Source organism: Momordica charantia (assembly GCF_013281855.1).
Source record: "Momordica charantia cultivar OHB3-1 chromosome 10 unlocalized genomic scaffold, Mcharantia_2.0 BLBB01000010.1, whole genome shotgun sequence".
Lineage (NCBI taxonomy): Eukaryota > Viridiplantae > Streptophyta > Magnoliopsida > Cucurbitales > Cucurbitaceae > Momordica > Momordica charantia.
The window spans coordinates 21,305,503-21,327,123 of record NW_028275158.1 but is presented as its reverse complement, the minus strand read 5'-3'; the positions used below and the strand labels follow the sequence as shown (position 1 = coordinate 21,327,123).

Below are 21,621 nucleotides of genomic sequence, written 5' to 3'. Positions count from 1 at the left end.
CAGCATTGGTCGTCATCCTCAAGGTCAGGTAGTGTCCTTACCGATTTTCTGGAATTCGCGAACTTTTCGAACGGGGTCTCCCCACCTTTCTCGTCGAAGCTCTGCAAGGATCTCGATATCTCTTTCTTAGTCTTCTCCTCTCTCCTGCTTGATCGATGGACTCACACAGCGATTGTCACTCAGGATCGTTGATAAGTTTTATAATTGCTACATTTATAGAATCGGTCGGATCTTCATCCACAGCTGGTACACACCACTTATACACGACATTCTCTTAGTATGCTAACCTTCCACGGTGTCTCGACTCATATCTCACTCAGAGTCTCTGGTCTTTGCGTCCTCGGAAACGAATCTGTTCTGGCTCAGCTTGATAAGAACTTTGCGCCTACTCGAAATTCGAGAGGGGTCTCTTGCGGTCGGCCCATTTTTTTCATATGTTGGAAGCTTTTTCCAAATATGCTCGAGCAATTTCTATCGTCTACTTCCATTCCTTTGTGAAGTTGTGAGCTTGAGGACTTTCCCCACATACGGGTGGTCAAGAATATGTGGCATAGACGGCTGTCTTCCGCACACAATCTCAAAGGGGCTCTTTCCTGTTGAAGAACTTGTCTAGCCGTTAAAACAGAACTGAGCCACATCTAACAGCTGGACCCAGTTCTTTTGTCTGGCATCGATGAAGTGACGCAGGTATTCCTCAAGCATGCTGTTGAATCTCTCTGTCTGACCATCGGTCTGTGGGTGATAACTCGAGCAAATGTTCAAGCTTGAACCCAGAATAGAAAAAAGTTTCGTCCAGAAGGTTCATGTAAATCGGACATCCCTGTCACTAACGATGCTCGTCGGAACTCCCCATAGCTTTACTATATGTTTAAAGAATAACTGCGCCGTCAGCTCGGCGGAACACGTCTTGGGAGTCGGAATGAAAGTTGCATATTTGGAAAATCGATCGATAACGACAAGAATGGCTTAATGTTCTCCTACCTTGGGCAAGTGAGAGATGAAGTCGAGCGACACACTCTCCCATGGTCTCGTAGGAGTTGGTAGGGGTTCAAGCAACCCTGCTATTTTAGTCCTTTCTACCTTATCTTGCTGACAGATAAGACAGGTCTTCGTGTATTGCATCACATCTTCCCGCATATTTGGCCAAAAGTACCCCTTTTTCAGCAAGGCGTAAGTCCGTTGCCACCCCGGGTGACCAACCCATAGAGTATCGTGACACTCATGTAGGAGCTTCTTTCTCAGGTCTCCCATTCTTGGCACGTACAGTCTGTTTCCTCTTGTAAATAATAGGTCCCCTTCAACCCAGAACTGGCGGGTCTTCTCAGTCTTAGCCAGCTCGACCACAGTTCGGGCGGAGGGGTCTCTTTGAAGATATTCTCTGATGAGGTCACGGATCGACCCGTCCACTTTGCTGGCGTGAATGTGGGCTAACATGCACAGGGCCGCATGTTCACCTTTACGGCTAAGAGCGTCGGCAGCTTGGTTGGACTTTCCGGCCTTGTGTTCAAATTTAAAATCAAATTCGGCTAACAATTCCTGCCACCCGGCCTGTTTGGATGTTAGCTTAGGCTGATTGAAGAAGTGGCAAATTGCACTGTTGTCCGTCTTTACCACAAAATATGAGCCCAACAAGTACTGCCTCCAAGACCTGAGGTAGTGAACGACTGCTAGCATTTCTTTCTCTGATACGGTATAATATCGTTCCGCATTATTCAGCTTGCGACTTTCATAAGCGATCGGGTGACCGTCTTGGAGAAGGACACCACCTAAAGCGTAGTCTGAAGCATCCGTTTCTACTTCAAACGGCTTCATCACGTCGGCTAACCCAAGTACTGAGCCTTTCATCATGGCCGCCTTTAGATCTTCGAAGGCGTTCTGACTTTCCTTTGACCACATCTAGCTCATTTCTTTCTTCAGTAACTCTGTCATTGGGGTGGCTCTCCTTGAGAATCCTTCGATAAATCGTCGGTAGTAGTTGGCCAACCCCAAAAAGGAGCGTAACTCGGTCACAGAGGTAGGGACTCTCCATTCTTGGATCGCCTTTACCTTATCTGTGTCCATACTGATTTGCCCCTGTTCGATCACGTGGCCAAGGAACGTGATCCGCTTTTGTGCGAACGCACACTTTTCCTTCTTTACGTATAACTGATTCTGCCTTAGTTTGTCGAAGACCAACCTGAGATGGATTTGATGTTCTTTCAGCGTCAGACTGTATACCACTATATCGTCTAGATAGACTACCACAAACTGATCGAGATATTCGTGAAAGACCTGATTCATCATAGTACAGAATGTGGCAGGGGCATTCGTTAATCCAAAAGGCATCACGAGGAATTCAAAAGCCCCATACCTCGTCACACAAGTAGTTTTAAGCTCGTCACCTTCTGCAATACGCACTTGGTAGTAGCCCGACCTGAGATCCAATTTCGTGAAGTATTTAGCTCCATGTAATTGATCAAACAGATCGGTTATGATTGGGAGGGAATACTTGTTGCGAACCGTGACTTTGTTGAGGGCTCTATAGTCAATGCAGAGACGCAACGTCCCATCTTCTTTTTCTGAAACAGCACAGGGGCTCCGAAGGGAGCTTTAGCTGGACGGATGAACCCAGCGTTTAACAACTCATCTAGCTGCTTTCGGAGTTCGGCTAACTCCGGTGGAGCCATCCGGTAAGCATTCTTTGCCGGAGGTTTAGCTCCTGGAATGAGCTCGATTTCGTGGTCAATCCCTCGTCGAGGGGGTAAGGTCTTCGGTAAACTATCTGACATTATGTCAACATAATCTCTCATGACAACTTGAATTTCAGGTGGGACATCTCTTGTCTCCACCGACTGTTCGACCATCGGAATGGCCATAAAGGTAGGTTCCTCCCGGTTGAGGCCTTTCTTCAACTGTAACGCGGATATCATCCTTATGCCACCAGGTTGTTTGATGATAGCTGTGACCACAGTGGGACTATTACTAGTGACAATCATACACTTGGCCAGAGGCATCAGTATAACTTTATGCTCGATGAGGAACTCCATCCCCAGTACAACGTCGAAGTCGTCCATGCGAACTACTACGAAATCGACACTGCATGTCCACGTCCCCAATTTCAACATCACTCTTTTAGAAACTCCCACAATGGGTAGAGCTTCGGAGTTGACGGCCTTCATCTTACCGGTATCTTTCTCAATAGTCAATTTCAATCGGCGGGCTTCCTGTTCTGATATGAAGTTATGGGTTGCACCTGAATCCACCATGGTGCTCTTTGCAGGGTTACAATTGATCGTAGCATCTACGAACATAAGCCCCTTTTCGGACGTTCCTTTGGGTCCATTGACCCTCTTTTGAATGGCAGATAGGAATTTTAACGCCCTCATTCTAGATGTTTCTTCGTCTTCTTCCTTCTCACAATCCGTTTCAACTTCAGGTTCATTGCACGACTGAACGGATGCTTGAAGGGCAGTAAGGGCCGCTCGGTGTGGGCATTCAGCTACCCGGTGGGGACCCTTGCACAAGAAGCATGATATCGGCCTTTGAGCGTTTTGACTTTGTGGATAGGGTCCTCGGGAAGGACCGGGATTCGGGCCTTGAGGTCTCTTGTCAGCTCCCCCACTCTTTGGGGTAAAGGGTTTGAACGTCTTGTTTCCCCCAGTGGGGTTTGTAGCATTCTTTTCGGGTGGGATGGTTCACTGCTATAGTCTAGCAATCTTTCGGCAGCGGCCATGGCGGTGGCAAGGTCTTGTAATCTTTGTTCATACAGCTTGGTTCTAGCCTACGGTTTCAATCCTTCGATAAAGACGAACACCTTGTCTTTCTCTGACATGTCGCGAATATCCAGCATCACACGGAAGAAAATTGTTTCACGTAGTCCCGGATTGTTCCAGTGTGTCGGAGTTCACGTAGCTTCCTTCTAGCCATGAACTCGACATTATCGGGGAAAAACTGACCCCTCAATTCTTTCTTCAGATCATCCCAGCTATTGATCGTGCATCGACCATTCTGAATGTCGTTGACTTTAGATCTCCACCACAGCTTTGCATCATCAGTAAGATGCATGGAGGGCAAAGTCACTTTCATCTCTTCTGACGTTGTCCTCGTAGCCTTGAAGTACTGTTCTACGTCGAACATGAAGTTCTCGAGATCTTTTGCGTTTCTATTGCCATTAAATGGTTTGGGCTCTGGGACCTTCAACTTGTTGAACCCCATGTTCGCTTGGTTGGGAGCCTGATTTCCCACGGCTCGCATGGTTAGGTTCACTCTAGTGCTTATTTCAGTCATCTCAGCTCAGAGGGTGTCGATGGTTACTTTGAAGTCTTCTGTCATTTCGTTAAACAATTGCATCATTGCCGAATGCGAGTTGTTTAACTCACCCCTACGTACTTTTATCTGTGTGTTTGGGTTCGTGGAACTATCTCCACGTTCGAAGCTACCAGGACGCGTAGCTTTGCTTTCTAGGGTCTCAACCCTCATGGCTATATCTTGTATCGGCAACCCGTCTACGCGGGCATTCACTGCGTCTATTTCTCCAAACTTCTCGGAGAATTCATCAACTCACGCCTCCAGCAGACGGAGGGAATCTGGGACTTCTCTTAGGTAGAGAAGTTGTTCTTCTATCTCTACCAGTCGGTCGACGTGCGACTTGCTCAGTTGTTTTGTCGCCGACATGGTTCCGGACTTTTTCGGGTCGAGGAGCTAACTAAGCTCTGATACCACTTGTCACAATCGCACCTTTTCAAAGCAGCTCGAGCGATTGTGCGACACTTGCTCTAGCTCAAACGAGCAAGTCAGCCTGGAAAAACTGTAAGTTGCGGACAATCTCGGTCGTGGGTCTAGCCTCTGTTGACGTTTTAGGAGAAAATTGGTTTTAGAAAACGTGAGAGAGAAAAACAGTTGAAAACATCTTTAAAACAAACATTGTAGACATTGGATGCAAGAAAGTATACAACACTTGGTCGGGGGGAGGTTTGATGACTACTTGGTCCCCCCTAAGGTACATTATAAGGCATTTTTGGTGTGGCAGGTGTAGACGTCCTAAGTGGCGAGGAGTCACTCGGTGGCCTACAGGGCCCGTGTGAACTCCGATTGGCTTGAAATTTGGCATGCTTACATATCTTACTAATACACACCTAGTTCCAAAGTCGCTCGGCCAAATTCCACCTACAACCCCAAAAACCCGATACAAGAAAATTACACTAGAAAGCTTTAAAGACATGAAAGGAAAGCGAGTGGTGAGGATGGTTTGGACATGCGGCCATGGGTAACACACCCTGGACAAGCATGCCCACAACACCAAGCACCTCTCTATATTTTGCATCAATTATTCTTCGTCGTCTTTTTATGTCTAAGTGATTTTGAAGATATAAATTCATTCCACGAGATTGTGTGATTACAAACTTTGTAAAAAGAGATAATTGAGATGAAAGATTAATGAACTTGCTGAAATTAAATTTAAATGGAGTTCAAAACTTGCCACTCAAAAGTAATAAGCTACAAGCTATTGAATTTGTAGAGAGCTTCAAGGTGATTAGGGAGTTGAGCCTTTTCGTGGAGAGTTATCCTTTCAAAACTTCTCCAACTCTTGTCAACTTTCATGCAATGAGCTTCACATTAAGGACAATCTCGACATTGGACAAGGCGCCATCGCCTAGCTTGGTGATTTCTTACACAAAATCGTAATTTTTGTTACAAATCAACTCTAAGTGATATAAAAATGTCCTACATGCAAAACACAAGAAAACTCCGAATAAAAGGTTTTGACACTAAACTAAGTTTAAAAACACGGTTACTGAGCGTAAAATAATAGAAAACAACACCTAACTATGTTCTTTTTACCCTTGTAAACAAAGGAAATCAACTTCTCATATAGCCTCCATTATTTTACATATCTTATTTAGAGTGATGTTTATACTTATACTACAATTTGATGAGATTGCATTCAGTATAGATCTCAACCATTGACAAAGCCTATCTGAGATTTATTTAAATGAATAGTTGTTATGTTCCGTCACGTTTATGAAGTATGTGATGTTTATTTTACTATTTGTTTTCTTTAATAGCATTGTTAACTTTGGAAAAAACGTGTCAAAACGAACCTAACTCATCTGTAATTGCCACGTCGGACGGAGTTCAGAATCCGTGTCACCACACGGCGCCTCTACTCTATCCGCTACCAGCGACGAATTTCCTTACAGATCAATCAAAACTCGAATCACAGTCCTCTGTTAATGGCGGACCACCGTCGCCATAGATAACGAGCTCCAGCCCAAACTCACTGCGCCACACCTCCAGAATTCCTTCGCCCTAGCTTCGTCCACATGGCTGCGTCGCTGCTTCTCCCCTCCTGTCCATCCTCATCCTCCTCCTCCTCCTCCTCGCACCGCACCTGCTTCCTCGGCCGCAGAGATTCCTTCTCCGACGACTCGCGCTCCACAACTTCCATCCGTTATACCTTCGTACGCTCCCTCTGTTTACCTTCCGTGTATTTTGAATTACAGTTTCTGCAACATTCTCATTCTGGATGTATCATAATTTCGACGTCTGTGGATCATAATTTGTTCGAGAGTGTTGTTGTTGCGATTTCGTTTATTTGTGGTTTCAATGTGAGTTTTTGTGTTGAACAGAAGTGTAATCTGCCTGAATCGGGCAGATATGGTAATGGAAAGCCAATAATTCCTATTCTTAATGAACGTAGTCTGCCGGAGTTCTTGGAATCGGCTAGAATGGGGAGACCAATCGACAGAAGCAATAACCGTTTGAAATTGTTCTCTGGTACTGCGAATCGTGCACTATCTCAGGTAAGTAAAACTCCCGTCAATGTTTACTCAAATACTTGTTTGGCAAATTAACGAACTATGGTTTCTTTTTATTAAAATATTGTTTAGGTCCTAAATTCTAAATCCAGTGTATTTCCTATTGTTATAGGTTTTATTGATCCGATGCCATCTTCAATTTATTTTTGTTAAATGTTAAAGTTAGTCTTCGTCAACTTTTTCCATTTGTTAGAATTATCAAATTGGTCATGTAGAAAGATGCAATATTCACTAGTATAGTTATAGTCTGAATTTTATTCAGAATACAATAAATAATGTGCCACTGCCGTCAAGTTGCATCAGTGTCATCTTTATTCTTGAAATTTCATGTTTTTGTATTGAAGTTTACAACCAACTAATTACTGTCACCGTTCATTGCCTCTAACTATAACGAGCGAGTATGCAGAGAAGCAGTTAGATTAGTTAATGAAAAAAATTATGAAGCGCAAAAACTCACCCCCAATTTTACTCGATTGCAGAAACTTCTTGTTGAAGAAAATCTTAAGTATTTAGGTCAATCCTTCCACATATAGAACTGCTTCTAATAAGCATATGTCATGCGGATGCCTTGGTTGTTGCACTCTCCTAGACTACTTAATGCGTTAGCTTGTCTAGAATCTATGGGTTCTACCATATTTTTTCTTTTTAATTGAATATTTAAGGCTATTATGTCCAGAATTTGATTCCTCATCGGCCAGTCAGTTTATCTACTAAAGGAAGTTGTTATATTCGAACAATAATCTCTGGTGTACAAAATTTTGCTTTTTATTTTAAGAGAAATTCACTTAAGAAATACGCTACATGATATAGGAATAAATATTTGTTGATAAATTACCTCAAAGTCTTGATTTTTGCTCACAAACTTTTGTTCACCTAAAAGTTTCAGATTGTTGGTCTTCTTCTTTTATTGCATTTCAGTGTTTGAAGCTTGATTAATCTATGCAAAGCTTTTAACATCCTCAATTATTTGGTTTGATCTGCCATTCCCCTGTACTTCTCAGATTTTTGCATGGATGTACTTTCTAACCTCCCCGTTTTTATTTTTAGGAAATTTCTAGGTATATGGGTTTGGAACTTGGAAAGGTTAACATTAAGCGATTTGCTGATGGAGAAATTTATGTCCAGTTGCAAGAGAGTGTGCGGGGATGTGATGTTTACATAATACAGCCCACTTGCCCTCCTGCAAATGAGAATCTCATGGAGCTTTTTGTTATGATAGATGCATGTCGGAGAGCTTCAGCAAAAAACATCACTGCAGTTATCCCGTATTTTGGATATGCCAGAGCTGATAGAAAGGCAAGTTTGATCTTCAAAATAGCTTGTTGAACCTATTAATGAAATATGTGGCTTGTGATATGAAGAGACATACTCAAATCTCAACATTGTCTAGTAATAGTTTTGAGTAGATGGGAACTATGAAAAAGGTTGATTACAGTGAGAACACGTCAGAGTTTAAAACTGATTACTGATGTTTCATCTTTTTTAGTCTAGTCTAGGGAGTATATATATCAAGGTGTGATTTATAAGGGTATTAAGTTATCTCTCTTGGAAATGTTTTGCCTCCCAGACTCAAGGTCGTGAATCTATAGCAGCCAAACTTGTTGCTAATCTTATAACAGAAGCAGGTGCAAATCGTGTTCTTGCTTGTGACCTCCATTCTGGACAATCAATGGGCTACTTTGATATACCTGTTGATCATGTATACTGTGAGGTATTTAGTATTTAACTTGCTTCTTACATCTATATAATGTTTGGTTTTTTATAACACTAATTTTGTAACTGTACACAAGCCTGTGATTCTAGATTACCTTGCCAGCAAAACAATTTGTTCCAATGATCTGGTTGTGGTTTCTCCTGATGTTGGCGGAGTTGCAAGGGCTCGTGCTTTTGCCAAAAAATTATCTGATGCTCCTTTAGCCATTGTAGACAAAAGGCGGCAAGCACACAATGTTGCTGAGGTAATATCCAACCGAATCCTTTTCCCATCCTCTTGGTCTTGGTTGCCTGTTTAAAACTTGGATGAGAATGTACTATGTAGTTATTTACTTTCTATACTAATTTTTTTTTTGATTCACTAATCATAATCGTAAGTAGCTTCAGAAGACTGTGATTTTGAGATGCTTATAATGCAAAACAGTGGAGCTACTTTACTGAAAAAAGAAAATGCCTTAAAGGAAGATTTCAAACCATGATGGTCACCTACATAGGATTTAAAATCTTTCAAGTTTTCTTAGCAAGCAAATCGATTAGGGTAAGGTGGTTGGCCTATGAGACTAGTCGAGGTGTGTGCAAAAACGTACAGATATTCGTGGATATTAGAAAAAAATGCAGAACAATAAATAATTTAGATATAGATCTTAGAATGGCAAATGGATAAAAGGGGGGTTCTTTTTACCTAAACTAGAGGTGGGAGTACTAGGGTCCATGATGAATGAAATCCAGGCCACGTATTAAACATCTTTCTGAAGTTTTTTTTTTATATGCTGTTTGACAGACATGTTGCATTACTGGATTGATCCGGTATGTTATATCTTTCACATCGAAATACCAATGCTTGTAATTTACCTTGCAGGTGATGAACCTAATTGGTGACGTGAAAGGAAAAGTTGCTGTCATGGTGGATGACATGATTGATACTGCTGGTGAGAAGTCGTGGATACCTTGATATTATGTCGTTTAATAGTCTCTTTTGAGATGCAATATATGAAAAATGTTTAGAACAAAACAAGAAAGAACACAGATCAATACAAGGCATTGAAGTTTCCCATAGAATGAAGGTCAATAACGTTTTATATATTTTCATGTCCTCAAACTTGCTAGGAAAATGTTCGTTCCCCATGTATTTGGCGAGTGACCCATCTTATTTGTTTGAAGTTTGAACTGCTTTCTAGATTTACCCTCTGATTCACAGTGAGGTTGCCTGTGACTGTAACTGAAAACTTTTGTGTTTTTATTTTTTTTTGGGTACAGGGACTATTTCAAAAGGTGCAGCTCTTTTACATCAAGAGGGTGCTAGGGAAGTTTATGCCTGCTGCACTCATGCTGTATTTAGGTAATAACATGTTTAAAATAGATATAATTAGTACTTATCCTTTGGCTCTTACAATGTTTTAGATTCATATTTTTATTTAAACCAAATAATTTATTTCAGACCATGTCTAATATGAAAACCCTAGTGAATTGGAATTAGGAACTCTTTAGGTAAGTAAAATCCTAAGTTACAAACACTAAAACCCCAAAATCGATTCAATTTAGGTTAGACATGGATTACCTTGAGATCAAAGCTCTCAAAAGTCAAGACAAAGAACAAGTTCCTTAGCCTAAGACTCGAACACTCTACAAGATAAGACGATCAACCCTACTTGAATGTTCTCATACAACTCAAAGACATGAAATCGTAAAAGTAAAAGAAGTTCCTAGCTAACTTGAAAGAAAAAGCTCAAAGGCTAAATCCATTCATCAAAACCGATCTTATCTCTCAAACAACCTAATGACAAGACTTTTGATAGCCTCCTTCCAACTAAACCCTAAATGCCACATCATCAACTCGTTCTTATACTTTTAGGAATGTAATGTAATGTTTTAGTCTGGACGAAAATTTTGATAGAAAAAAGGAACCGATGCATGACATATGGACAAGAGAATATATATGGGTCAAGGCGCTTTTATGTATCCAACTTGTTTGTGCTCTAAAGTTCATGATATAAATTTCTTTGATGTCCAGCTTTTGGATAATCCTCACTGGAAATTTTCTTCCCCAGTATGATTTATTCTCCAATTTGGTTGATTTTGTTCATCGCCCTGCAGCCCCCCGGCGATCGAGAGGTTATCGAGCGGGTTGTTTCAAGAGGTAATAGTTACGAACACGATTCCAGCAATCACAGAGAACTACTTCCCTCAGTTGACAGTTCTTTCAGTAGCAAACCTGTTGGGTGAAACCATTTGGCGAGTTCACGACGATTGCTCTGTGAGTAGCATTTTTAAATAAAACACCAAATTAGAGTGATTCATATAATATTATACAGCCTTCTGAAACAGATACTAAAGGAATATTCATGCCTTTTTTAAAATCATCCATTCTTAATTATTGGTTCTGGTTCTCTGTTACAATAATTTCTTTTAGTAATTCCTAGACGGGAGTTTTGCTCTATATGACATAATAAAGTTTTGTAATTTTATATTTTCATAGGAAGGAAATTATCCATATCGTTTTGATTTTTTAAAACATGGTAGTGTGAAATATTTTCATATGCACATGGGTTGATTATTGTCAAAGTCACTTCGATCAATGGTAATTGTAAAACATAAGTCTAAATTAAAAGAAAACTTAACATTTCACATACAGTTTTGTCCATATACTTTCACGTCTCGACAACAGTTTAAAATTGTCCTTCATTATAGATCAATCTCTAGTTGACGTTAAAATACATGTGGCATCATATTAGTTTTTTAATGACGTCACATAATTTATTTGTTAATCAACTAATAACAAAAACTAATTATTAAATAACTAATTGAGCATAGTTCAACTATCATTTACCGTGAAATGTTATAAAAGAAAAAAGAAAAATGTAAGGACAAAGTAAAATACTTTACAAATACAAAAACTGACAAAAATGAATGGACTAACTACAACTTGACGTCGTATATAAAATTGGTATAATTTTTATTACGTCCTTTGAACTTTCATAAACTTTTGAGTGTATGTTTTGAGTTCTAACTTGGCGTAATAAATTTGCCATTTACCATATACCATATGTACCTTCAAATATTTGGAGTTGTTTTAAAATCTTGTAAAAAGGAGTGAAATTCAAGACTTTTGAGGTGGGATCCTTTAGCTTTTTATTAATTTAATATTTTTTACACACAAAAATAAAACCACAAAATTTTACGCTAGTAAAAGGAAAAATGTCCTTGACATTTGAATCTCACACATACGTTGAATTTTTAAAAAATAATTAAAAAAGGACCAAAAAGAAATATGTATAGAAGCGAGGGACTTAAAACAACATTAAAATGTTCAAAATTGAAACGAATTAGGGTTTCTGGCATTCCGACCGAGCCGGTACGGGTCTATAAAAAGCCCTCTTTCTCCCCTCTTTTCATCACTGCAAATTCGCTGTTCTTCAGCCCTAGGGTTTCTCCTCGTTTTTCCATCGCAATTCCGTGGCGTTTTCAATCTAATTTTTCTTGTTTTCTGCTATTAAGAAATCTTAATCATCTTCTTCAATCGTCGTCTTTTTGAAGCTATGATGAAGATCTATTCTGTGCCATAGCCGGCCTCTTCCGAGCGGTCGCCTGTGATGGCTACACAAACCCTCTAAGAAGTTCTGAGCTCTCGTTTTGGTTTTTCTTCTGCTTCTGATTTTGTTTTCCTCTTTTTTGTTTTTCTGGATCTGAAAATGCGAGGTGACGATAGAAATTCATGTCTGTCAATCCACTGACTATATTAGTGTGATGTTTCCATGAATCCCGACAGGTTCCGATCGCTATTCAATTTGCTTTTCTCTCTGCTTTGTTTTTGTTTTTGTTTCTGTTTTCTCCTCTGATTCTTTCAAAGTTTTGTACTCTGTTGTTTCAAGTTTTTTTTTTGTTGCTGCAACGTTTTCTGGCAGATGATGAATCTCATATAATCAAATGGGTAATTTGCGTCTGAATCATTTCATTGATGCTATTTTCACCTTGGAGAACTGATGCCCCCTTTATAATTGTTCTAACATTTCCAACAATTTTCATCTTGTAGATCTTGTTTTTTCAACTCTTTCTTTGTTTTTGATCGATTATTCAAATATCTCTTGTTAATTATTACATATGATTTCTTATTTTCCACTTCTTGGCTTTCATTCTCCTTTCAAACCTAATGTTCTCATTCTTTTTTTCCTTTTTTCCTTTTCAATTGTAATTATTATAAATTTGTGGACATTTCACTCTTTTTTTTTTTTGAAAAAAAAGGGAGTGTCATCTCATTTTTTCTTCCTTCAAACTATTAAAGATTTTCCAGCTGGAACAAATTTTAATTTTATATCTTATTCTCCATTTTCATTTGTATATTTATTTTATTCTAGGAAAGGATAAAAAGAGAAAAAATTGAAAATGCTCGTAACAAAGAAAAAGAAAAAAGAATAATTTTAACATTTTGAGGGGAGAATAAAGAAATTAAAGAATCTAATGAATCATTTTAAACTCTGAGAGAGGATCTTGTGAAGTAATTTAGTTATAATAATAAACATATGACAAATTCTAAATGGGGAGAGTAGAAAATTTTCAAACTATGGGATGGGAGTATATTTTCCCTTTTTCAAGGTTACTATTTAATTTTTGCTTTCATTACCGTTAATCAACAAAAATTATATTTATTTATAGTCAGAATTTGCAACAATGAAGAAATAAGAAAACATAAAAGTAAATACAATATACATATTTTTCTGCATTTAACAATATAATGAAAGTTATATAACATTGTTGGATAAGAAAATTAAAATAAAGAAATAAAGATAAAATAAGAGGAAACAAAAAAGTATAAAAACTCTTATACATCCTTGAATGGTTATATTATGCAAGTGAAGAAAATGTGAAACATTTTCAAGTAACAATAAAAATATTTATTTTTCTCGAGAGTTTAAAAAATTGAGTATTACTTTCAAATATGTTAACCTCATTTATTTAATATATAATATATTTTTTCCCAATGGGTTGACACAGAATATTACATGTGGCAACATTTGAATAGAGGGGATACTTTGCATTAAATTTTCTTATGGATTTGTAATTTTAGCTTTTATTTCTTGGAAACCATCAATGACAATTGAATTGAATACAGAGAGCCATGAACACACACACGAGAAAAAACCAATGATCAAATTTGAACGAAATAAAGAGAAGGGTAAAATAATCTTTGAGAATAAAAATTATATTAGAAATCTTCAAATGAAAATAAAGATATAAAATTGTTTAAATCCGAACTGGTATGAATGAAGAGAATGATATAACAGTGAGGAAAAGAATAAAGTGAGATATCCAAAAAAATGTAAATAACAATAAAAATTAAAAAAAAAAAGGACTAAAATATAATTAATCACATTGAAACAAAAATGTAGAATTTTTCTTTTTTATACCAGATGGGTGGAAGGTTAGAAGGCTAGACACATTTGACTATCTTGGTGATTGACATAAATTTAGTAATTAGTAAGAGAAATAATGTCTTTTATTAAAAAAAAGAAAAAAAGAGTGAATGATGTTTTTTACGATAAGTGAGGGTGAGAGATTTAGTTAAAAATAAATGTCAATTATTGTTAGTATTCGTGTTGGCTTCATTTTATTACATTTTTTTAATACATAGTTCATATGATATTTAAGATTTAAATGGAGATGGTAAGAAAATTTTTCATATGACGAGAAAGAAAATTTTGCATTTTATAAAGTCCAACATATTTTTCACGGTACTCAACCATAAGGGAGAATTTTTGATATCGAGATTAAAATTTTGACAAGTAGAAGAGATGCGGAAAACAAGTTTACAAAGACCTATAACTCATTTTTCATCGAGAACTCTGTCAAGTGAAATGTCATGAATACCCTTACTTGGTCCATCAAAATTCACCCAAACAAAACAGTGTCTTGGTAACAAATGACAATAAATTTCAAAGAAAAGTTTCATCTTAGTTAAATCTTTAAACTCAACTCTCAACCAACCCATCTTCTAATATCTCATACAAATGTAAAGATGAAATGAAAGTTCTAATTATCCCTCAAGTTTCAAGTTTTGGTGCAAAACAATGATGTTAATATTTGTAGAAAACACTATTGGGTTTCCTACTTTTTCCAACTTTTCATTACTACATTTCCTTCAAGAACATTTAGAAAAAAGAAACAAAAAGAATAAAATATATATCATTATTGTAACCTGGTGGAAGTGAAATGGGGTTGCTCAGCTAGAAGTCTAAGCCAAATTCCCCACTTTCAAGAGGGAAAATCTCTGGATGAACTGCAGCTGCATTTGTGTAAATCAGAGCTCTCTCCAACTTCCTATGGTCCAAAACTTCAACCTCAACTTGAAACACTGAGCTCACTGGCCTGTGATCTGATAGCCTTATGTCTGCATTCTTGTAACACAGTTGCTTAATGCCCTTTCCCAGCCATAAGATCCGATCGCACCTGTCAAATTTACAATCAAAACTCAACCAATGTTTTAAAAATGCGATAAACACTTTGGTGATTCGATACTTGTGTTCGATTGTCAATGCAACTTGTAGATGACTAATTCCATTGAGTTAGAAAAACCGGTCAAGAAGTCAAGCAATTGAGGGAGTTGAAGCCATAATTGTGCTAACCATCTGCAGCCTAATGGGTTCTAAAAAGTTGGACTTACCATGCTGGAGACCGTCTCTTCTCTCCTTCTTTCGGGTTTTCGCCATTGTATCTATCGGAGTTGAATTCATATTTATAAGTTGGCGGGAAATCTAATATTCCCTCTTTCCATCCCTCAAACACATGCCCCGTGCGCAGTTCTCTGATAAGCTGCCACAATACATCCATTACTCCCTTTAATCCAAGTACTCAAAACAGAGATGTCATCAACTACATATCAGATGTCTGTTGCTTTGACACTTTTATTAAGAGACATTTTCCTTGAGAACTTTCGAGGTTTTGGTTGAGTTATTTAAGATTTTGAAGCCAATCAGCAATCAGTTACCTGATCATAGTTGATGAGTTCGTCCCACTTTTTCTGGGCAACAAGCCTCCTTGCCTCCGAGTCCGAAGCATTTAGACGATAGTTCAAATCACCAAACCAGAATATTTGACTGTTTATGAAAACATTTGGTCACAATCTTACTCCATATGATGATGGTCATACTTAAATATAAGATAGAAGATTCTACCAAATTCATTTTCCAATTAAGAGAACAAGGCAGCACCTTCTAACTCAAAATATCAATACAAGTTCAATGTGGATAGAATATGGAAAGTTAACTTCTTAAAATTGCAAGTTAATGGGCGCCCCCCCCCCCCCCCCCCCCCCCCCCCCCCCACCCCCCGCCCCCAACCCCCACCACCCCCCCCACCCCCCCCCCCCCCCCCCCCCCCCCCCAAGTCAAATATATAGTCTCTTTCATAAATTTCAAAATGTTTGGATAGTGAAGAGAAAGTGGTGAAGAATTGTGTAAACAGATCGCTCAAGAACTCCCCCATTCATCAAATATAATATGCAAGTCAAGGCTAAAAAGGGATGCTTTTGACTATCAAATCGATCTAATGGCTAAAGACTGCTTACTCATGAGACGGTATTGTCTGTGGCTGTTCTGAATCGAACACAGATGAAAAACATGTTCGCCTTATGATTTCATTCACATCAGCATTACGCTTATGTTCAGCTCCATCCTTCTGGCCAGAGGTCAAATGAGAACAAACAAAGCATAACCGTGACTGATAAAGAGACATGCTCACAGAAACCGACCCCTGCATTGAAATTTGTAAATTACACTGTAAATGAAGGAGCAAACTTCATCTCCCTAAAAAACAAGTAATGATGTAGAGGTCAAGTATTCCTACTGAGTATAATGTAAATAAGGAGCACTTATCATTTTTTGATGGGATAACTATATGAATTCAATTTAGACTAATGTGAAGCCTATAATATGACAGTTTCAAAGAGTTGTTCAACATTACAGAAAGTAGCAGACTAGTAAATTTACCTTGTTTCCCATGTAGCCCATAAGACCAACTCCAACGGGAGAAACTTTCAAATTGTTAATGTGTCTCCTCAATCTCTTACGCACCCAAACCGACACATATATCCCTACCATCTGCTTGCTGACAACTCTCACGTATTTTGGATAAGATCTCATGCAGTGTTCTGGATCCCCATCAACTTGTTGCTCTATAAGTTCTTCTGGGAAAGTATCATCCTCCTCTTCAACAAAAGTGTCAGATACATCAGAAAGGGAGTCCAAAACTTCTGAAGTCTGTTGCTGCTCCCTCCAGGCTGACACTAGATTCCCAGAACTAAGGAATGCCCTTTTCAACCCATTACCGTTTCTCGAAAAACTCTGCAGAGGGAATATTAGAGGATTCTCCGAGTTCTGGAAGCCAATTCTTGCAGAACTGCTCAGTACTCTCCGGAGTTTTGAATTCGAAGAGATAACTTGAGGGGTTGCATCTAATGAATGTTCAGGCCAGTCTAATCTGTGGTCACAGTCAATGCCATAAATTCTCCTTAACCGTAAATTGGCGTTCAAGCCGTTTACTTTGTTCAGGGGATGCTGATCCAAATCAAAACCAACATTCCCAGAAAATTCATCACCTATCATCTTTAACTGTTCATCATTAACCTCATCTGCAAGTACATCCGCAACAGATGAAGTCCTCAATACTGGAGAGGGTGGGGCACTGTAGCTTTTATGTTTGTTTTCAGGTTCAAAAGACTTGTTGAGGGTCCTTCGAATGATTGCCTCCCATTTCGGAATTGGCTTGTTATCCTCTGCTCCCAGCACGTTCCCAGCATTCAAAGGGACGACTTCTTGGAAACTGCAAGCATTAAGTATGGCAAGATTTTATCAGTGTCGAAATGGATGACGATAAGAAAGAAAAGGGACCGGACCTAAGAATTGATGGAGTTTGGCAGGGTCTGGCACATTTTTACGCCATTAGAAGAGTTCCCTAATCTTTCATTACTTTATACTTTTTTCAAAACTAACCTACTAGTCCTTGTTCTACAATCTTTTACAAGTAGGTCCAACAAAAAAGTTCATCAGTAAACCTCATACATTTGCATCAAATTAACCTGCAAAACACTCACATGTCAATACCTAAAAGTACCCTGCACCTAAAATTACATTTTGCTTTTTATTTCAAATGTATTTTTCATTAAAAGAGAACAATCAAATGAAATATTATGTAGAAGTTCCCTGTGCTTGGATGTATTAAATCCTCATCTTCTAGATATCATCTAACGATATAACATATAAATATAGACATGAAGCAACTTGGATAATCTTAAGCAAAACCAAGACTATATATATGCATACACACAAAAGATTTCCAGCGGCAGCAGAGCATATTCATAATTCACTCAAATGATATGAACTATTGGAACTATGAGAGAATGAGGATCTTCTCTCACCCTATAATATAAATATCTCCAGGTTCTTCTGTACAAAGCCAATCATCTATCTCAAGATCTTCATCTGGAACTCTTCCAGCAACATTCCACGTTGCTATCGTTACCCTACAGAAAACCATATTCCCAAAAATCAGTGGGAACCAAAGTAGAATATCTGACATCAGGATTCGAATAGAGGTAGTTTACGGCCAAACCTCAGATCCTTTGTATTTATGTACTGAACTCGAAGAGTTTCTGATTTGCCCCGTCTGTGTCTCGACTGGTAACTACGAGGAACGTCTGGATCATTAAAATGAGAATCATTAATATTTAATCAGCCGCAATCCAGACATAGTTCAACAGATATAGCAATCTTGAGATAGTAATGCAGGTTTGAAACAAATCCCGGAAAGATCCTTGTTTGTATGAAGATATTTCTCCTTTTATGCCATAATCTGTTCAAAGCATGTTAGGAAGCTTAAAGTTTAAGCCCATACTTAGCATTCAATATGTAAAACTAGAGGGTACAAAAGAACAGAATGAGCATTGCCTATATTAGATCCTCAGTCAGGAGTTCAGAAAATTTTTGCCCAAATCCAGCTTAACTAGAACATGATCCCACCCAGTGGTTGAAAAATATCAGGTGAGTTCGAAGCCATGGTTTTAATAGCGATGAGATAAGATATTTTCAAAATTTCAAATACTGAACTTATAGAAGAGGAAGTGGGTTAATCCTAAAAACATCATATAATACTGCTATGGAGCTATTACCTGAAATTCGACTTGAACATGTAGATAAGTTCCTCTGTGCCCTACGAGCACGATCCTCGTGATTATGTGTTCTTTCATCCTTGAGAGAGCAAGCTGGAACAAAATTGTAAAAAGGGTAAAATTCAAGAAAACAAAAATGAGAAATGGACAATTTTGGTGACAACAAAGGCATGCTACTGTTTGCCAGGCTGCGCCTGAGACACATACCATCATCTTCACTCTCAGTTTCAGTATCAACTTCATCCTCACTAAAATCATACACCTTGGGCTTGATATTTAACCATTTCTTCATCACAATGGAAGGCCAAAAGGCCTGGAAAGAATTTCAAGATGAAAATTAAGATCAGTACAAACTGTTCGAAAAGGACAGTATCAGAGTTCATCAAAGCATACCTCAGAGCGTTTTCCTCTCCTTGCCCGCATAGCCTTTGTCCGAAACTTGTCAGCAGAAGATTGATTCTCAGATTCCCGGAGGTGAAATGCTTAGAACTGAAGCAGCAACAGAAATTCAATGTCAATTTCTGGGAGATTGATAGTTTAATGTTGTGGCTTGTCAGAAGTCAGGACAACTACAAAACCAGGTTTATGGTAGACTTGTATGACGCCATTTATATGGAAGGGCCAAATTGGGACCAAACAGGAAAGGACAGAATGCGTAGAAGCCACCCACAAACCCAACTTGTACAGAGACGAATTATGATCAATGGTCCTTCCCCACACGTCCATATTGTCCAATATATTTTATGTATTAAGAAAAACATAGTTTTATTGGAAAAGCAAACAAACTGAAAGCGAGATTCATTTAATTAAAATAAAATCTTTTTCATGAAAAGAAATTTGCAGAGCACTTAAAGTAATTCATGCTACAGGTAAGATAAACCACTGTCTCAACAAAGACAAAGGCTTTTCTCTGTCCAAAATTGGAAAACCAAGTAAAGAAGGTAATCAGATCCAAATGAAACTGTTGAAATCACAAAAAGACAAATCAACCCACTTAATGATGAAGAAAGTTGAACAGGGTTTCTATTTTCTTTATTTTTCTTTTCTGTACCCAAAATATTTCAAAACTTCATTCAGCAAAGTCACTGTCCAAACAAAGAGAAAAATAGTTCTGCAAAACACGAAAAAAGAAAATTACCCACTTTCAAATCAAACTACCCCATCCAAAAACAAAAAGAAGAATCAAGAAAACTGAGCTGGGATTTCTCTGTAAACCAATTCCTTCCCTCCCCCCACCATTTTCCTTCTCTTTCTTTTCTCAAATCTAAAGTTCCATATGATGTAAACCCAACAATATCAGACTTACCCCACCACAAACCAAACACGAATGTAGATCAGACCACATTAACCCAAAATGACAGAAGCAAAGATAGATTAAGACTTGACAATTACAATATAAAGAATAATAAATTTGCATACCCATCAGCTGGCAAAGTTGGCTGTGACATAAAAACAAACATATGAACAAAATGAGGCTTGAGAGTTGAGTTGACATCAAAAACATATAAAAATCAAGTCAAAAGAGAAGCAATTAGTTCAAATATATAAAAACAACATTAAACACACAATTACAGCTGTAGACCCGATTGGCAACATGGAGGCCGACGTTAATTTCCTCATACAGCAAAAATCCGAAACTCCCAAACTAAATTCACTGCCCGCCTCACTGAATCGTTTATTTTAATCAAATAGTTTGGCCGATTTGTAGGCCAACCAAGAACTTCAATAGCAAATAGAGAAGGAGGAGGCCCACACTCGCACTACATGTGACTGAGAGGACCCGAAACTTTCTTCGGTTTTGTGTATTTAATTGAAAAGTCTGGGGAGACGATGATGACAGGGGAGAACCATAGCCATGCAAATAGAATAAGAAATTGGGTTGAAAAAAGACATGGGAATGAGTGAGAGCTTGGATCAGAAACAGTAATGAGCAATGATCATCATGGATTTTGGGGGTGGCCCATTTGAAGATGAAATCGTGAGGGTTGGTGATTGGGGCCATTGGATGGAGCAACTAGATTTTATTTTAATTGGGGGTTTTGGGTACGGAAGGGACAATCTTGAATTGGATGATCGTGTATTAATCCGAGCTTAGTTTAATAGATAAAGTAGTTGGATGGATAAATTTACATATTATCATTTAAAAGGTTAATGATTTGTTAGTGTAGAATTAAAAGATAGTATTCATACTATTTTCTAATTTTTTGGATAGGAATATGAATGGAAGGTCAATCTTAATTCAATCAATACTATCTTCTTACCATTGTTTAACTCGAAATAATTAGGATCGGTTTGGTTGGAAGCTCGAATTCTGGTTTTTCAAGGCTCAAGTACTGAGACTCATAAAATAATCCCATTAGGTAAAAAAGGGGAACTAATTTCATATAACTGCTTGCCAACCGAGACCAAGGCCTAGACCGACGAATTGACTTGTTGACCAGGCAAGAATACCCATACTAATTATGACAGGAGACATCCATCGAGTTGAACAGATAACTCGCGATTAAGAAATTTTCCAATTGACAGAAGAGCGATTACAAGAGATAGGGAAAAAAGACAAATGGCGCACAGATTGACTAGAGATTCGTTTTTTAAAATTGCTTTTGGATTATGTAATCCAAAAAGTAGAAATTATGAAGGAAAAAAAATAACTTTATTATGTTTTGAGTGTTTTCAGATTCAGAATTTAAAATTTTTAAGATGCAGAATTACAAAAAGATAAAAATTTGATAAATATATTATTCATATTATAAACTCATTTTATGTTTGTTAAAATTAAAACACGTAAAATTTAATGTATTTTAAATTATATAATATTGTAAAATAATAACTATACAAAATTTATAAAAAAAATATTAATAAATTAATTAATATAAGTTTAGATTAAACTAAATATTTAGTTTTGTAACTACTCCTGGTTTACAAATATATTATTAAAACAATTTTTTAAATTGA

General features: G+C 37.8%; 3 protein-coding genes and 3 non-coding genes across 11 annotated transcripts; 4 read left to right on the top strand and 2 right to left on the bottom strand.

Annotated features, from left to right (window-relative positions):
* Nucleotides 1–1,896: 1,896 nt before the first annotated feature.
* Nucleotides 1,897–4,194, bottom strand: LOC148208774 (uncharacterized). The gene is made up of 3 exons (XM_088119180.1): nucleotides 3,853–4,194; nucleotides 2,500–3,656; nucleotides 1,897–2,413 (listed from the first exon to the last, which is right to left on the bottom strand). The coding sequence occupies exons 1-3, from the start codon at nucleotides 4,192–4,194 to the stop codon at nucleotides 1,897–1,899; spliced, it is 2,016 nt and encodes a 671-aa protein (XP_087975306.1).
* A 1,933-nt stretch (nucleotides 4,195–6,127) lies between these two features.
* LOC111022669 (ribose-phosphate pyrophosphokinase 1) lies at nucleotides 6,128–12,308 on the top strand. Its single transcript, XM_022299865.2, has 8 exons — nucleotides 6,128–6,440; nucleotides 6,609–6,782; nucleotides 7,845–8,093; nucleotides 8,365–8,508; nucleotides 8,588–8,755; nucleotides 9,370–9,439; nucleotides 9,768–9,849; nucleotides 10,605–12,308. The coding sequence occupies exons 1-8, from the start codon at nucleotides 6,303–6,305 to the stop codon at nucleotides 10,783–10,785; spliced, it is 1,206 nt and encodes a 401-aa protein (XP_022155557.1). The 5' UTR covers nucleotides 6,128–6,302; the 3' UTR covers nucleotides 10,786–12,308.
* On the top strand, nucleotides 12,042–12,135 carry LOC148208773 (small nucleolar RNA U61). The gene has a single exon (XR_015788567.1). It is a non-coding gene; the product is annotated as a small nucleolar RNA U61 (small nucleolar RNA).
* Nucleotides 12,202–12,287, top strand: LOC148208772 (small nucleolar RNA snoR14). Its single transcript, XR_015788610.1, has one exon. It is a non-coding gene; the product is annotated as a small nucleolar RNA snoR14 (small nucleolar RNA).
* Nucleotides 12,309–12,403: 95 nt separating the features above from the next.
* Nucleotides 12,404–12,499, top strand: LOC148208771 (small nucleolar RNA Z101). Its single transcript, XR_015788608.1, has one exon. It is a non-coding gene; the product is annotated as a small nucleolar RNA Z101 (small nucleolar RNA).
* Nucleotides 12,500–14,473: 1,974 nt separating this feature from the next.
* On the bottom strand, nucleotides 14,474–20,481 carry IP5PII (myo-inositol polyphosphate 5-phosphatase 2). Of its 6 annotated transcripts, XM_088118413.1 has the most exons (11): nucleotides 20,233–20,481; nucleotides 20,086–20,105; nucleotides 19,060–19,155; nucleotides 18,667–18,979; nucleotides 18,111–18,195; nucleotides 17,917–18,021; nucleotides 16,490–17,321; nucleotides 16,069–16,253; nucleotides 15,490–15,598; nucleotides 15,166–15,314; nucleotides 14,474–14,951 (listed from the first exon to the last, which is right to left on the bottom strand). In XM_088118413.1, the coding sequence occupies exons 3-11, from the start codon at nucleotides 19,087–19,089 to the stop codon at nucleotides 14,729–14,731; spliced, it is 2,031 nt and encodes a 676-aa protein (XP_087974539.1). In that variant the 5' UTR covers nucleotides 19,090–19,155; nucleotides 20,086–20,105; nucleotides 20,233–20,481; the 3' UTR covers nucleotides 14,474–14,728. The 6 variants fall into 6 exon arrangements, with proteins under 6 accessions (XP_087974539.1, XP_087974542.1, XP_087974537.1 ...); XM_088118416.1 differs by lacking the exon at nucleotides 20,086–20,105; XM_088118411.1 differs by lacking the exon at nucleotides 20,233–20,481 and having other exon boundaries at nucleotides 20,086–20,226.
* Between the last annotated feature and the right edge of the window lie 1,140 nt (nucleotides 20,482–21,621).

Bases quoted from the DNA above. Each gene is read 5' to 3' on its own strand.
- LOC148208774 (XM_088119180.1), bottom strand. From the start codon at position 4,194: ATGGGGTTCAACAAGTTGAAGGTCCCAGAGCCCAAACCATTTAATGGC. The intron at 3,657-3,852 runs GTGAAACAATTT...CCACCCGAAAAG, and splicing joins CTGGAACAATCCGGGACTAC to AATGCTACAAACCCCACTGG. The intron at 2,414-2,499 runs GTTCGCAACAAG...ATTGGATCTCAG, and splicing joins GAGCCCTCAACAAAGTCACG to GTCGGGCTACTACCAAGTGC.
- LOC111022669 (XM_022299865.2), top strand. From the start codon at position 6,303: ATGGCTGCGTCGCTGCTTCTCCCCTCCTGTCCATCCTCATCCTCCTCC. The intron at 8,094-8,364 runs GCAAGTTTGATC...TTTGCCTCCCAG, and splicing joins ATGCCAGAGCTGATAGAAAG to ACTCAAGGTCGTGAATCTAT. The intron at 9,850-10,604 runs GTAATAACATGT...ATCGCCCTGCAG, and splicing joins TGCACTCATGCTGTATTTAG to CCCCCCGGCGATCGAGAGGT.
- IP5PII (XM_088118413.1), bottom strand. From the start codon at position 19,089: ATGCGGGCAAGGAGAGGAAAACGCTCTGAG. The intron at 18,980-19,059 runs GTATGCTTTGAT...AATTCTTTCCAG, and splicing joins GGAGAGGAAAACGCTCTGAG to GCCTTTTGGCCTTCCATTGT. The intron at 18,022-18,110 runs GTTTGGCCGTAA...GGTTTTCTGTAG, and splicing joins ATAAATACAAAGGATCTGAG to GGTAACGATAGCAACGTGGA.